This window comes from Staurois parvus, unplaced genomic scaffold (assembly GCF_062004578.1).
Source record: "Staurois parvus isolate SC_StPar_1 unplaced genomic scaffold, SC_StPar_1.0 ptg000328l, whole genome shotgun sequence".
Classification (NCBI taxonomy): Eukaryota; Metazoa; Chordata; class Amphibia; order Anura; family Ranidae; genus Staurois; species Staurois parvus.
The window spans coordinates 1,979,422-1,996,932 of NW_028318124.1; the positions used below are offsets into that span (position 1 = coordinate 1,979,422).

Consider the following 17,511-nt stretch of genomic DNA (forward strand, 5'->3'; position numbering starts at 1 on the left):
ATTTGAGCCAATTCAATTTGAATAGCACTGGACAACACCAAAAGTACTACTTTAAAAAATGCGCTGCAACTGGGTCACATGCTACTTGTGTACCCTGTGATCCAGGGCAGGCAAAGGCAACTACATTTGTGACCTGCAGTTGGGGTGTGGTTTACTTGGCTGCAGATCGCAACTGCAGTGCGTTCTGAATGTGGTGCAGGAAACATGTATGGCACGCAGTCTTCTGTGAACTGGTCCAAAATGAGTGACTCATCTCTGGGGTTTTACCATCCCCCAACCTCTTGTGCAAATGAGCCTATAGGCATGCTTTGAAATGTTAGATACCATGACAGCCTATTACTGCACCTATCTTCCTTTCCTGACACATTTTTCATGCATTTTTGATATGCTTGCATCCTTTGTGGTGGTCTTCTATTGTATGAATTCTTGTACTATCATCAACACTTTCTAATCGCACCTCATACATGCGCTAAATGTCATAGGGATGTTTGGGAGGTATTTGTGGTTCGTTTGCAGCATGTTTACATTGACATGAAAAGGAGGTGTTTGGTAAGTGGTACAGCCAGCCGAACTCTACATGTTGGATAAATTTTGTCATGATGCGACACAAACGCGGCCATGTGAACAACTCTCTCCATGGCAATGTGCATAATAGACACTGACAGGCGTTTATGAGGAATATTTATTTATTTATTTCAGGTACTTACAGGTGAAACTCGAAAAATTTGAATATCGTGCAAAAGTTTATTTATTTCAGTAATGCAACTTAAAAGGTGAAACTAATATATGAGATAGACTCATTACATGCAAAGCAAGATAGTTCAAGCCGTGATTTGTCATAATTGTGATGATTATGGCTTACAGCTCATGAAAACCCCAAATCCACAATCTCAGAAAATTTGAATATTGTGAAAAGGTGCAATATTCTCGGCTCAAAGTGTCCCACTCTAATCAGCTAATTAACCCATAACACCTGCAAAGGGTTCCTAAGCTTTTAAATGGTCTCTCAGTCTGGTTCAGTAGGAATCACAATCATGGGAAAGACTGCTGACCTGACAGTTGTGCAGAAAACCATCATTAACACCCTCCATAAGGAAGGAAAGCCTCAAAAGGTAATTGCAAAAGAAGTTGGATGTTCCCAAAGTGCTGTATCAAAGTACATTAATAGAAAGTTATGTGGAAGGGAAAAGTGTGGAAGAAAAAGGTGCACAAGCAGCAGGGATGACCGCAGCCTGGAGAGGATTGTCAGGAAAAGGTCATTCAAAAGTGTTGGGGACTTTCACAAGGAGTAGACTGAGGCTGCAGTCAGTGCATCAAGAGCCACCACACACAGACAGATCCTGGACATGGGCTTCAAATGTCGTATTCCTCTTGTCAAGCTGCTCCTGAACAACAAACAACGTCAGAAGCGTCTTACCTGGGCTAAAGAAAAACAGACCTGGTCTGTTGCTCAGTGGTCCAAAGTCCTCTTTTCTGATGAGAGCAACTTTTGCATCTCATTTAGAAACCAAGGACCCAGAGTATGGAGGAAGAATGGAGAGGCACACACTGCAAGATGCTTGAAGTCCAGTGTGAAGTTTCCACAGTCTGTGTTGATTTGGGGAGGCATGTCATCTGCTGTTGTTGGTCCACTGTGCTTCATTAAGTCCAGGGTCAACGCAGCCATCTACCAGGAGATTTTGGAGCACTTCATGCTTCCTTCCACAGACAAGCTTTATGGAGATGCTGACTTCATTTTCCAGCAGGACTTGGCACCTGCCCACACTGCAAAAAGCACCAAAACCTGGTTCAATGACTGTGGGATTACTGTGCTTGATTGGCCAGCAAACTCGGCTGACCTGAACCCCATAGAGAATCTATGGGGCATTGCCAAGAGAAAGATGAGAGACATGAGACCGAACAATGCAGAAGAGCTGAAGGCCGCTATTGAAGCATCCTGGTCTTCCATAACACCTCAGCAGTGCCACAGGCTGATAGCTTCCATGCCACGCCGCATTGAGGCAGTAATTGCTGCAAAAGGGGCCCAAACCAAGTACTGAGTACATATGCATGCTTATACTTTTCAGAGGTCCGATATTGTTCTATGTACAACCCTTGTTTTATTGATTGCATGTAATATTCAAATTTTCTGAGATTGTGGATTTGAGGTTTTCATGAGCTGTAAGCCATAATCATCACAATTATGACAAAACTCTGCTTGAATTATCTTGCTTTGCATGTAATGAGTCTATCTCATATATTAGTTTCACCTTTTAAGTTGCATTACTGAAATAAATGAAATTTTGCACAATATTCAAATATTTCAAGTTTCTCCTGTATATAGCACCATCAATTTATGCAGTGCTTTACATATATATTGTACATTCACATCAGTCCCTAACCCTCAAGGGGTGTACAATCTAAGGTCCCTAACTTACATTCATACATACACACACTAGGGACAATTTAGACAGGATCCAATTAATCTACCAGCATCTCTTTGGAGTGTGGGAGGAAACCGGAGTATCGGGAGGAAACCCACACAGGCACAGGAAGAACATGCAACTCCAGGTAGGTGGTGCTGTGGTTGGGATTCTAACCAATGACCCTAATACTGCCAGGCAGAAGTACTAACCATTTAGCCACTGTGCTGCCCCGGAATAAAAAAAATGCAAAAGAAATGCTTGCCTTGATGTTAGTGTAAAGTTAGCCTCTAGGCCAGTGGTCTCCAAACTACAGCCCTGGGGTCGGATGCAGCCCTTTGCTTGTCTTTATCTGGCCCTTGAGGCATTATTCCTGCCACTGACGCCAACAGTGGGGCACTATTCCTGCCACTGACGCCAACAGTGGGGCACTATTCCTGCCACTGACGCCAACAGTGGGGCACTATTCCTGCCACTGACGCCAACAGTGGGGCACTATTCCTGCCACTGACGCCAACAGTGGGGCACTATTCCTTCCACTGACGCCAACAGTGAGGCACTATTCCTTCCACTGACACCAACAGAGGGGCACTATCTTTCCCACTGACACCAGCTATTTCTCCCCCTAATACTGAAGATTGGGCATTGTTTACTGCCACAGCCCCCCTACAGTCTAAAGAACACTAAACTGGCCCTTTCTTTAGAAAGTTTGGAGACGCCTGCTCTAGGCTGACTATCAAGGTCTTCAGCCTATTGAAGCTGCTGATAAGGCTGCTAATTGTCAGGCCATGGCTTAGTGTTGTCAGCCTGTAACAGGAAGTGCTCTCACTGGCAGGATCTCCAATGTTCTTACCACAACTGTATCCTGCTGTGCATGATGCCCACATAATAGATAATAATAATAATAACGCGATGTAGCAACTTAGACTATGACAACTTTATTGTTACAACAATATGACAACTTCGATTTGTTATTTAAGCCTAAGGTTGTCACTAAGTTCACACAGACTGCTGGGATGGATGTAAAACTTGCCAACTGAGCTGTGGTTATATTGCCCACCTATAAGAGAACATGTAGCTGCTCATGGGCAAGCAGCAGCTGCAATATTAACCCGTCTCATTTAGCAAGCAGTAGTGCCGCCAAATGCAACCCATTCAAGTGAATGAGGCCACACTGCAACCCTGTGTATTGCACATGGATGGTGATCAGGAAGTGATATGTAACCCCCCCTTTTACCGTCTGAAAAGCAGTCCACCACAGATCACTTTTAGAGGGACAGCAAGGACTGCCATAAGTGTGAATGACTCCTAAGTCTACCATATTGGAAGGCCCATTCTCACCATTCACACTGCACTGTGCTGGGCAGCTTTGCTCAACCCAGTCTTAGGGCCAATTCACACTATAGAAACGCAGTCCAGATGCGTTCCGGATGCATTTACACATTCCCGTTTTTGATGTGTTCCAGTGAATTTTTCATGCGTTCCAGTGCATTTTCCCCCTCTCTTTATCTTCAATTTAGATAGGAACATGTGCATTCCAGGGCGTTTTTGACATATTCTGGGTAATTTTTTCCCCTCTCGTTTTCTTCAATTTAAGTAGGGACATGTGCGTTCCAGTGTGTTTTTGGCGCATCTTGGTGTGTTCCAGTGCGTCCCTGTGCATTTTTGATGCATTTTTTGTTCCAGTACAGTTCTGTGCAGGAAAAATGCAGCCTGTTCTACTTGTTTTTCCTGCATCCAGAATGCACTGGAACTGCAAGCGCTGATGTGAACTATGACATTGACATAAAACCTTCTTTCTCTGCATTTTGGGTGCAGAAAAAAAGCAACTGAAACACATGTAGTGTGAACTGGCCCTTAAAGCGGATCTTCACCCTTCCAATGCACTCTCCTCCCCTCCCCCCTCTGCAGCACAGATAAGTGTTTTGGGGGGTTTTTTCTTAATTTTTTTTTCTTCTAAATAAAGGTCTCAGCCTGCCCACCCCATCCTCGGTGAATGACGGTGCCCCCGGTGCCTCATGGGATGTTTGACCTGCATATCCCAGAAGGGACCGGAGGCACTACATTATTCCATTCAGGAAGGCTTCGTTCACACCTATGCATTTTTTTTTGTGCTTTTTGCAGAAACGCACTGCAGTCCATTCCTATGGAATATGTTCACATCTATGCTTTTTTGAGCTGCTACATATTTGGAAAGGGCCAGGGACTTTTTTCTAAAAGCAAAAAGCAGCGTTTTTGCTACAATAGCGTTCAATGGAAAAGCTGCTAAAATGCATGGTAGCACGTTTTTGCCGCGTTTTGCAGTTTAATTCTGCCGAGCAACAAACAAAAAAGCTGAAGTTCCTCTTTAACATGAAGACAAGGCAACATGCCAGGTTTAAAAAGAAGCAATAATCCATGCCTCTTGATGCAGAGCTCTGTGTAGTCACCTCCATGAATAAAAGGAAACAGTGTAACAAAGCAAAACAAAGTACAATCCCACTCTGTGCAGTACAAGAGACACAGCAACTAATCTTCCAGGTTGGTGTCAGTCAGAAACATCCACAGTGTATGGTGTCACACGTCTTTCACATAACATGAACACATCACCTGGTCAAAGTGAACACCTTCACCCAAAACTGCAACTCTCTTATTTGCTTCCATTTGGTGTGATGTGATTGCTACAGACGCCTCCTGGAACACTTCCTCAGCACTGTCACGTACAATGCACCTCCAGCTGGGCAGGCTGTTTTTCTATTTCTGCACAGAGTGGGATCACATTTTGTTTTTGTTTTGTTACACAGTTTCCTTTCATTCATGGGGGGGGGGGATACACAGTGCACAGCGTCAAGAGGTATAGCTTTATGTTTAGGATTTTTTCATATTTTCTGTGATATTCACATACAGCAATCTGTTAGAGTTTTATTTCATTATCTTATGTTATTCCCCATATTTGGAGTTAGGTTCACATTACTGGTGAAGGAAACACATTTTCACAAGCGTTTCCCACACTGCACAGAAACTCACTGCCCTCTGCAGACAGGCATGGGTGCAAATAATGGGGAGTAGAAAATGTCCTGGTGTCAGTGGGAGGAAACAATTTATCTTTGGTATCAGTGAGAAGAATAGTGCCCCATCATTGGTATCAGTGGGAAGAATAGTGCCCCATCATTGGTATCAGTGGGAAGAATAGTGCCCCATCATTGGTATCAGTGGGAAGAATAGTGCCCCATCATTGGTATCAGTGGGAAGAATAGTGCCCCATCATTGGTATCAGTGGGAAGAATAGTGCCCCATCATTGGTATCAGTGGGAAGAGTAGTGCCCCATCATTGGCATCAGTGGGAGGAATAGTGCCCCATCATTGGCGTCATTGGGAGGAATAGTGCCCCATCATTGGTGTCAGTGGGAGGAATAGTGCCCCATCATTGGTGTCAGTGAGAGGAATAGTGTTCCATCATTGGTGTCAGTGAAAGGAATAGTGTCCCATCATTGGTGTCCATGAAAGGAATAGTGTCCCATCATTGATATCAGTAGGAGGAATAGTGTCCCATTATTGGTGTCAGTGGGAGGAATAGTGTCCCATCATTGGTGTCAGTGGGAGGAATAGTGTCCCATCATTGGTGTCAGTGGGAGGAATAGAGTCCCATCATTGGTGTCAGTGGGAGGAATAGAGTCCCATCATTGGTGTCAGTGAGAGGAATAGTGCCTCATCATTGGTGTCAGTGAGAGGAATAGTGACCCATCATTGATGTCAGTTAGAGGAATAGTACTCTATTGTTGGTGTCAGTGGGAGGAATAAAGTCCCACCATTGGTGTCATTGGGAGGAATAGAGCCTCGCCATTGGTGTCAGTAAGAGGAATAGTACCCTATTGTTGGTGTCAGTGGGAGGAATAATGGCCCATCGTTGGTATTAGTTGGAGGAAGAGTTCCCTACCATTGGTGTCAGTGGGAGGAATAGAGTCCCACCATTGGTGTCAGTGGGAGGAATAGAGTCTTACCATTGGTGTCAGTGGGGGAAATAATGTCTTGTATCAGTGGGAGGGCCAAGATACCAAGGGCCAGATAAAGCCAAGCAAAGAACCACATCTTGCCCCCAGGCCACAGTTTGGGAGACCACTGCTCTACAGTGTGTCTCAATCCAGAGCACTAAGTGTCATTCCTGCCTGTTGCTTCCTTCCTCTGCTATCAGCATGAGTCACTTCTGACAAGTTTTCCTGACACCAAGAGAAAAAAAGGTGACGGGGAGGGCCACCCAGCAGATTGACAACCTCAGCTCTCTTCCAGTGAGTTGTATGTAGGGGAGGGGGGGGTGTCTTCCCTTTAATCAGTTGACAGAGCTCAGCTCACTGAGCTCTGCAGAGTGTAACTTCAGCTCTCTGCCCCCTTTTTTCTGAACTATCAGACAAGCTTTATAAATTCTGCACTTTGAACAGATGTAGAGAGGAGCAGACCGCAGATACAACAGGTACAACTTATGTAGTGTAGGGGGATTTGTTTCATCTCTGTGTATTACCTGAGGCCAATCACTTCACTGGGTATACAGTATGGAAGGGTTTACAACCACCTTAACCCCTTGCTGCAGCTGACCCTGGCTCGTAAGATGATCTAAATGCTGGGAGGTGGAGGCAGGCTGCCCAATCTTGTGGCTAGTATTATTGGAATCTCCTGATCACAAGTATACATTAGGATCTGCCCGTGACAGGTGTTGTTGCTGAGCTGAAGGCACACAATGAGCACGTTCTCAGCATAGAAAAGCCTTTCCCTATGGATCCATATGTGCGGTGGCTGGACGCTAAAGCTCACCCACCCAGCTGCTGCATGTCTGCATATGGCTGGCAGGAACAGGTTAATATGTCCACGCAAAAAAGGTTTGAGTGCAGATCGTTTTCAGCCCATTCATTTGAATGGGAAGAAATCTCACTGTACGGCACCAAAAATAGTGCATGCACTGCAAAAGACGCACTACAACCAAATTACATAACTACAGAACTTTGTGATCCATTGCAGGCAAAACGCATTCGTGGCCTGTGTTTGGGGTGTCACTAGCATTGCATTGACACCCACTGCAGATCCCAAGGGAAGTGTGTTTGGAATGTGGTGCGGGAAAGGCACATGGAACGTGAGTTTCCTGCACCACGTTCTGCTGTGAATGGGTCCTTAATTAACCAGTTCTGTGCTGCCCTCTAGCAAAAATACTGCTCAGGACGGCACGTGTATGTATTATTTATTTTTATTTATTTCAGGTACTTATATAGCGCTGTCAATTTACGCAGCGCTTTACATATATATTGAACATTCACATCAGTCCCTAACCCTCAAGGGGTGTACAATCTAAGGTCCCTAACTTACATTCATACACATATTAGGGCCAATTTAGACAGGATCCAATTAACCTACCAGCATGTCTTTGGAGTGTGGGAGGAAACCGGAGCCCCCGGAGGAAACCCACGCAAACACAGGGAGAACATGCAAGCTCCATGCAGAAGGTGCCATGGTCGGGAATCAAACCCATGACCCATTTACTGCAAGGCAAACGTGCTAACCACTCATCGGGCACACTGTGCCGCCCCGTAAAATCGCCTATATATATCCTACCCGCACCGCCATTTGCAGCCTCGGCTCTCAATCACCGGGTCCTGGCTGGTGATTACTCGCCGACACCCGATGATTGCCGAGTATCTCCGAAGGGGGAGAGACCTGTGTATAAGCAATATAGATCTCTTCCCTGTCAGATCCTGCACACTGCTTTGTATGGCTTTGCATAGCACAGCACATAGCAAAACAGCACACAGTTAACCCTTTGATCGCCCCACATGTTAACCAAGTCAGTCCCCCCCAGTGACAGAATGCCCACCACAGTCCCACTATAAGTCACTGATCACCACCATTACTAGTAAAAAAAATAAAATAAAAAATCCCAGTATATATACCGCCATTTGTAAACACTATAACTTTCATGTAAACCAATTAATTTACACGTATTGGGATTTTTTTTTTTGCAGACATGTCGCAGAATACATTTAGGCCGAAATTTAATTTTTTCAATTTTTTTATTGTTTTTTTCTCAAAATTGTTGGTCTTTTTTTGTTTAGCACAAAAAATTAAAAAACGCACACGGAGGTCAAATACCACCAAAAGAAAGCTCTATTTGTTGGAAAAAAGGACATAATTTTCATCTGGGTGCAGTGTTATATGACTGCGCAATTGTCAGTTAAAGTAACGCAAAAAAATGGCCTGGTCAGGAATGGGGGTAAATCCTCTGGAGGGTAAGTGGTTAAAGTGTATCTAAACCCAACAACAAACAATTTCTACATTTCAGTGTACCAATACTTAGATGTCATGGCTGCATTTGTTTCCTTTAAGGGTTTCTCTTAGGACTAGCAAACAGAAGGAGGTGTTCTGTAGTTTAAACAGTCAAAATGGGCAGGACTTGGGATAACACTGCGGAGTACACAGGAACTTATGAGTTGGTTGATTGCAAGGTCACCAGGTATTTTTTTTTTTTTTACTTCCACTCTTTAAGCACTTGCCCTCCAGAGGATTTACCCCCCTTTCTGACCAGGCCATTTTTAGCGTTACGACGCTGTGTTACTTGCAACGCTGCACCCAAATGAAATTAACGTCCTTTTTTCCCCACAAATTGAGCTTTCTTTCGGTGGTATTTGATCGCCTCTACAGGTTTTCTTTTTTGCGCTATAAGCTTGGCTAAGACTTTTTGCTATTAAACATGTCCAGTAAAATTTTTTTTTAAAAATCAAATTTTGTCATAAATTTAGGCCAAAATATATTCTGCTACATGTCAGCGATCAACGGCTTTTAGCGGGACTGTGGTGGACATTCTGACACTGGAGGGGAACTGACTTTGTGTCACTGACATCTCCAGTGACACTAATACAGTGATCAGTGCTAAAAAAAAGCACTGACACTGTACTAATGGCACTGGGCAGGAAGGGGTTAATGTGAGGGGTGATCAAAGGGTTAACTGTGTGCTGGGATTGTTTTACTAGGGGGCGTGTTCTTCACTGTGAGCACACTGATTGGGGTGGCTGTATTGTGCACAGCCATCCCGAGCAGTGAGCTCAAGCTGACAGGGAGGAAGATTGTTAGTTTGTAAACAAAACAATTTTCCTCCCCGTGGGAGATGCTCGGTAATCACCGGGCGCCGGTGGGTAATTACTGTCCGGGACCTGGTGATTGACATTTGTGGCCGCTAATAGTGGTGTGGGTAGGGCTCGAGCGTGTCCCCTACCCGTAAATGCAAAATCACGTATATATATATATATATATATATATGCGATCTTGCGCACAGGTGCCACCCTGTAGCAGTATATCTGCTATAGGGTGGTCCTTAAGCGGTTAATGGCCCTATAATCTATTTTTCACACAAAATGTTTCACACTGTGTTTTTTTTCTGCCTCCTTGAAAGGTCTTCTGTGAGCTCCCAAGCCTTTTCCCCCTCACCTCCATTTGTTTGGAATAAGCAGCGCACATTAATTGCAGTCATGCACACTGCTCATTGCATACTACACATCCCATAGTCCATAGTTCTAATCTCAGGAGCAAGTAAGAGAGGGTGGCCCCGCTCCTACATACAGGGGGACCATGGAGCACGAACGTAGCCACCCTCTAAATGGAAGTCAGATCACAGCAACAAGAATACACACAAGTGAAGCTGGCCTTGAAATGAAAAACATACTTTATTACCCCCACCACCACGCTGTGTGTTGTGTGTCTTGGGTTATGTACTGTGTCTTTTTATACTCTGTATGTGCTGTGAATGTATGTGTGTGTTGTGTATTTATTTATACTTCATCATGTGGTTTTGTGTTTTATGGCTATTATGGGAAAGGAGCTATATTTGGTGGGTGACAAATTAAAATCTACTATTCATTTTTGAGTAAACAAGCTGGCTTAGTAAGTCTCTGCCTTTTTGCTGCGCTCTTTAGGCCTCATGGACTCTGGACGCTTTGCCCACCTCTCTGAGATGCCTTTCCTTCTGGCAGCAAGCTCTTGGGGATTCATTAATTTTATTGGCCAGAATACTAATGGGGTCAATTCACTAAGAGTTAAATAACGACTGAAAAAAATGCAGTAAAATAACGTATGCGGTAAATTTTTTGCAAATACGCAATTCACTAAGCACTCTGTGGTAAATAACCATTGTGGTAAATTATCTGTATTGAGGTAATTACCACATATTTTCATGCGGTAATTTATCACACAGTAGCTGGTTGTTAAAGAAGCATCCTTAACCGTTCTCACGCTGCCCTATAGCAGATATACTGCAACAGGGCGGCAGGGGTGTGCAAAATCACTTGTATATAAGTAAATTTGCATTTCGATGGCTCGGCTGTCAAACACTGGTTCCCGGCGGTGATTACTCGACGGCACCCGGTGATCACCGAGTATTACCGACAGGGGAACATGTAAACAATACAGTTCTCTCCCCTGTCGGCTCATGCACACTGCTTTGGATGGCTCTGCATAGCCATAACAAACATGTCTATTCATGTCAAACATGTCAGAGGTTTTGCACAGAGCAGCCCAGATCCTCCTCTTCTCTGGTCCTCCGCAAGCACTCCTCCCTCCTGCTGAGTGCCCCCATAGCATGACACTTGTTTTGGGGGCACTTGTGTGTGCTCACTCCTGAGCCATGCTCTTTTTTGTTCATAAGACACACAGAGTGGGGTTTGGCCCCAACCCTCCTCCCTGGCTGTGATTGACCGTAGCTGGTGTATCTGAGCCAATGAGGAAGCAGAGAGAGCCTCGGTTCTCATGCACATCTCTGGATCAACATCAACTCAGGTATATATTTCTATTTTTTCCTATATTTTGCTGCTGTGATCCAACTTCCTGTTCCAAGGTGGCTACATTCGTTCTCCATGGACCCAATTTATTTAGTAACGTAGCAACCCTCTCTTGTTCATTCCAAGGATGGACAAAGGGATATGTAATGTGCATAGAGCAGTGTACATGTCCACAAGCTCTGCTCAATCCAAACAAACAGAAGTTAGCGGGAAAAGGAGAGGTTTGGGAGCACACAGAGGGCAATACAAGGAGGCAGAAAACCACAGTAAAACTATTTAATGTAAAATAGTTTACAGAACCATTAGGTAGTGGATGTGTATAGAATATTTTGGAGCATAACCACTTGGCGACTGCCCTGTAGCAAGTTTATTGCTACAGGGTGGCTGCTGTGCACAAAATCACATATGTATATGTGATTTTGCACTTCTGCAGAAGTGTCACAGCAGAAGCCAATCAGTGTGTGTTGGCCAATGGATGACCGGCGGCACACGCTGATCGGTGATGAGAGACACAGAACACAGCTCTTCCTATGTAAACAAGGCAGAGCTGTTTTCTGTCAGCGGTAATGTGCTGGGTTTTGTTTCCCTTCGAAGCAGGGAATAAAATCCAGCACATCCCCTAGTAAAATCACCTCACAGTATACACTATGCACTGATCACCCTAGATGTTAACCCCTTCCCAGTCAGTGTAATTAGTACAGTGATCAGTTTATATTTTTAGGACTGATCACTGTATTAGTGTTACTGGTTCCCACAATGTGTCAGTTAGTGTCAGATTGTCCACCTCAATATCACAGTCACTGATCGTCGCCATTACTAGCATAACAAAAAATAAAAAATTCCAGTATACGTCCCGAAGTTTGTAGACGTTTTTACAATATCAGTCAATATATGCTTATTGGGAATTTTTTTATGTAGTAGAATACAAATTGGCCTAAATTTATGAAGAAATATGATTTTTGTACATTTTTCTGTATTGGATATGTTTTATAGCAGAAAGTTAAAAATAGTTTTTTTTTTCAAAATTGTCAGTCTTTTTTTGTTTATAGCGCAAAAAACATTACATACATTTTATTTATGTACAGTATTGCAAGTAGTATAGTGCCGTATAGCAAAAAATGGCCTGATCATGAAGGGGGGGGGGGGGGGGGATCTTCCGGAGGTCACGTGGATAATGTTAAATGTCAGACTAAATATGTTGTTGTGGTTTATATGATAGCAGAAATGGTATTATGTTGCTGTATTGGTTTTTGGTATTTCACTAGTTATCTATTCAGAAAATTTTGGGAAAACACAACTTTCTGTTAGGGGCCTCCTTAGATAAGTGACTATTTTTCTGTCACACACTCCATTCATGATAGACTCATGGGTTAATCTAAATTATTCATAGCATCCTGGCACAACAGAACATCATTTAGAAAAGAGATTGCTCTCAATTATCAATACAACTTGGAGCTAGGTAAAGGTAGTACATAGATATAGATAGATAATTTATTATCAAACAACTACTACATACTATGGTTAATCTCTTAGTCCATGAACTAGAATCTGCAATATTTTAATATCATCAGAGTACTAAATGATATTTTTTTTATCTCCCAGCACCTTACCAACTCTATTAGTATCTAGTCATTCTTCTATTTCCTAAAATCACAGTAAAATTATCCTCAGAATATACTGTATATATGCAGTCATTGCTGTGCTTTTTCCAAAAATGCTAGTTGCCTGACTGTCTCTGGCTTTGATGTATCTAAACCTAAAACCAGGTATTGCCAAGCTAGCCCTTGGTGTGTTGGCTGCATTAGTTTCCATTTTCAAGCTTATTTTCCTTACTTTTCTTCTGTTAATCTTGCAAATAACACACTGCTTGTCCTCCACTGTCTATGTCTATGGGGGGGAACCATGTTGTCACCCTAGGCTGTTCCTTTAGTATGGACTACAAACATGTCTTTATCTCTTCATCTTCATTACATGGGGGGCAGGGCAACTGGTAGTTTATGGAAGATAACTAGGAAGGAAGATATCCTTCTGTACAGCTGACAGGAAGGGACAAGAATGGTGCTTTACATCCCTCCTCCATTGTGTCTATGGGGGGGAACCATGGTTGTCACACTAGGCTGCTCTCTTGATAAGGACTACAAACATGTCCCTATCTATCATCTCCATTACATGGGGGGCAGAGTGATTGGTAGTTCACGTAAGATAGCTAGGAACGCTGCATTTCTAACAAAATCAACAGGTATCTGCTGAAAATGTTCTTGGCTTGAAAAGAAAAAAGAAATCTAATGACGCCAGCATATCTGAAGTATGTAAGCTGCATAGTACATTTTTCAATACTTTCCGAGCCACTGACCTGGAACAAGCATACAGTCCAGGAAAGTCAAAGGGGGTTATTTACTAAAACTGCATGGGGCAAAATATGGTGCAACTCTGCATAGAAACCGATTAGTTTCCAGATTTTATTGTCAAAGCTTAATTGAACAAACTGACATTAGAAGCTGATTGGCTACCATGCACACCAATGAGTGCTCCAGTTTTAGTAAATGTACCCCAAAGGGACGTCAGAATTTTAACCTGCATGCTTGTTCTGAACTACGGAAGACACTAGATAAGTATGACAGCAAAGTATCTAGGTCATCAGTGGAAGCCTCCATGCTTTCTATGTATTTCCAATAACATAGTCCAGGGATCTCCAAACTGTGGCCCGTGGGCTAGATGTGGCCCTTTGCTAGCCTTTATCCGGTCCTTGGGGCACAATTGCTCCCAATGATATGAGGCACTATTCCTCCCACTGACACCTACAATGGGGCATATTTATTCTACTAAGACCAATGATGATGTACTATACCTCCCACTGATACCCATGATGGGGCATCACTCTTCCCCCTACTTACCACCAACCCTGAGGCCATCTGTATTCTCACTGATGTTGGGCCCGGGACATTTTCTACCCCAGCTGGCCACAATCTGACGCCCCTAAAGTCTGAAGGACAATAAATTGGCCCATTGTTTGTAAAGTTTGGAGACCCCTGACATTGTCAATCATGTAGTCAATACTGCTGGCAAAAAGTGAGTTCTCAGCCAATAATCTCACAAAAATGATCAATGCGGAATTGCGGGGGCTTGCATTTTGGTAATGTCACATTTCACTTGTATTGCAGCTCTCGAAGCAGAATGACTTTCTCTACCATGTGACTGGCCGATTAGGAAGCCCGCATACACTGTCACACCTCCAGTATGTAATATTGTCATAACAATGAACGGGAACATGAACAGTTTACAACTCAAACACCGAATGGGATTTACTGTACTTATACTGTATGCTAGATCTTAAAGTATAAAGGAAAAACGATTTTCTGTGTTTGGATAGAGTGGAGATGGATTAGAACACCTGTTTTAATTGATGTCTATTTCCCCGTTACTGAGATTCACCCTCTCTAAGTATCCTGTTTGCTGTTCTCACTGACAGTGAGAGAAAATCCCAAATGTTGGGTTGTCACCAGAACAGGAATAGAGGGGGAATCATCTAATGGGGACACTATTTCTGGTGACCCTGGAAAAAAGTTCTGCTGTTTACATCTACTATGATGTTATTTTAATATAAGTTCTTTGAATGGACGTGGGGGACATCAGATAAACATAACTAGTGCTTCCATGTGTATGAGCCACAGCAGGCTGAACGTATAGTGCTATACTTTGCAGGTAGCGGAATTATTTGGGGTGGATAAAACTTTTGCAGAAAAAACAGTGATCCGGCATACACCTCATGGCATACAACGTACTTTTTTTTTATTACTAAAAGATCTGTCTGATTCTTTTGGAAGTTTTCCTTCTGATTCCCTCCCCCTGCTAATTGTGTCCTTTTTAGGCAGATATACCTCTTCCTATGCACTGGTGATCATTGCCAATTAGTAAATAAGTGAGTGAAAATCCAAAAAGTTGTCCCCAGAACACAAGGTATAGGAAAATCTTCCTATGGGTACAACTGTCTAATGGTGGCCATACACTAGACAAAAAATCGTTTGAAAATTCAACATTTGGACGGTTCGTTAGTTTTTTATCCAGTTACTGTGCACAAATAGAAAATCAGTTTTGACTTTTTGGAGACATAAAAATTAAAGGAGAAGGTTGGGAAACGTCTGACGAATTAACAATGAATTGAAAGGTTAACGTGTTTCTCACTTGTTAAAAATTGAACTGTTCATACTGCACATATGTGACAAACCGAATGAAAAACTGATTCATTTATGTCCATTGAACAATTTATCATTCAAAATTCGGTCATTACATGATGGCAATATCCTTTGCTCTCACGACCGAATGTTCATTATTCTGAAATGAGTTTGAACAATTTTTTGAGGCCAGCATAAGGCTCACTATACATGATACAATCTGACCATGCAATTTCTATACAGTCAACTAGAGATCTAACAAAACAATATAACAACAGTACAAACAGTACCTAAGCTATCCAATCAATCTGCACACAATCAAATGGGCCCTTGTGCTATATACTTGATAGATCTAAAGGCCATTGTACAATTAGATTGTAACATGTGTGATGCCTTTAAAAGAGGAAAAAAATTAAATTACAGGGGTTTTATCCCTTCTCTACTCTATCTACAACTTAAAAAAAGTTTTGGTTATACATACACTATCTCATTCACACGGGTGCAAAGAGCCATACACCTGATAAAGGAGTGTTTTACTGCACCCGGGAGCAACAGGTGTTTCCATATGGTCACATGTACAAATCAATGAGAGGCTGTGACTATACACTGGTAACTACACATCTGAGCATCTATTTGCGTACAGGGATGCATGTCCCCCCTTGGACGCAGAAATGTTCAAACTGTTGCACACACAATCAATCAGAATCGTGCTCTTCCAATATTTTATTTTACAAAAGCTGGTAGAGCAATTCTTACTGGTATGCCAATGAATTCCAAAAGTAAAAGGTTTTCTGTAAAGATACAAATGCATTTGACTTACCTGGAGCTCACACCATGCCACTTCCACTGTAGTTTCAGTATCCAGACCTTTGTAAACCGTTTTAAAAGACCCTCTTCCAATCTCGATGTTAAATTTCAAGTATCTCCCATCTGGCGAAGTGGCTACAGCTTTGGTCTCGTTTTCTTCATTCTCTTCTTGCTCCCTCTTGCTTTCTATCACTAAAGGTTTCTGTATGGGAACTGAAGGACATTTGCGGCTGTTGGCTTCATCTTCTGACTCAGAACTGATGTCCACAATACTGGCCAGGGCGGCCGGAGATGGTAGAACATCTTGTGGGGTGATGTGTGGTGGAAGGCTTGTAGGGATTGAGGAGTTCTGAGTGATGGGCTCTACATTTTCTTCTAGAGATGAGGGCTCTTCTGGGGACCATGAGGAGAAAGAAGTCCCTGGTGGGTCATAACCCAATAGCTCAAGCTGAGCAGAGCTTCTCCTGTTGAACTGGTAAGAGTTCCTTCTAGCGCCTTCCTTGCCTGAAAGTCTTCTTCTCCTTAAGGCTGCAAGGGAGGACAGCTCCTCTGGGTCTTCTGGTAGGACCGAATCAAAGGAAATGCCACAACTTAAATCCACTTCTGTCTGAGACATGGCTTGGCTGGAAGGTACTTCCAAAGTGAACATTGCCCTGGTACCCACCAGCAAGGAGACTCTGCTTTATAAATTGCCCCACTGAACTGCCATGGTTGATCTGTCAGTGGTGCTCACAGTGACCAATCTGTGGATCAGATCAGGTTACCACATGGCATTGATCCTAGTCATGATGAATCCAAGAAAGCAGGTTTGGAATATCCAGTTATTAGTGTAGAGAGAAGGAATTGCAGGAAATCCAGAAGACAGATCAGCAGTTGTGTGTTGTGTGAGCTCCTGTATAGCCAAGTGTTACTTGTGAAGTGCAAGCAGCAGGAGAGCAGAGCAGCAGAGCAAAGCTCTCTCAACTCCTCCTGCCTCTAAAGTCACTGACAGCTTGAGCCGGTATGAGAGGCAATCTGATCTTACATTCATGTGACTGCAGCAGAAAAAGCCAGCCTTCTGTCTCAGCTGGTGAACACCTCCCCCAGCCCAGCACCTCCCTTCTTCTCTCCAGCAACAGATACACCTAAATGCTACTGTATGTCTTTCTCCGATACACTCCACCTAACAAGGTCACCTCCTCCCTGCATGTCTTCTGCGCTACCTATGGAATCCAGAAGACTTCTTACTGTACTGACACCCATCTCATGTGCAGAAGTGCCCTGCAGGGACACTTGACCCCACATCTGAAGTCTGCTACGGGGACATTTCAAGAAACCTACCCCGTGACGGCTATTAGAGTA

At 43.2% G+C, this 17,511-nt stretch overlaps 1 protein-coding gene across 1 annotated transcript in view; it reads right to left on the reverse strand.

Annotated features, from left to right (window-relative positions):
* Positions 1-17,187, reverse strand: part of WNK4 (WNK lysine deficient protein kinase 4) — a 616,132-nt gene extending 598,945 nt beyond the window's left edge. Inside the window, exon 1 of the mRNA XM_089683941.1 lies at positions 16,184-17,187. Within this exon, the coding sequence (XP_089540067.1) occupies positions 16,184-16,819 (636 nt within the window). The 5' untranslated portion in view covers positions 16,820-17,187. The remainder of the gene's footprint in view (positions 1-16,183) is intronic.
* Positions 17,188-17,511: the final 324 nt, after the last annotated feature.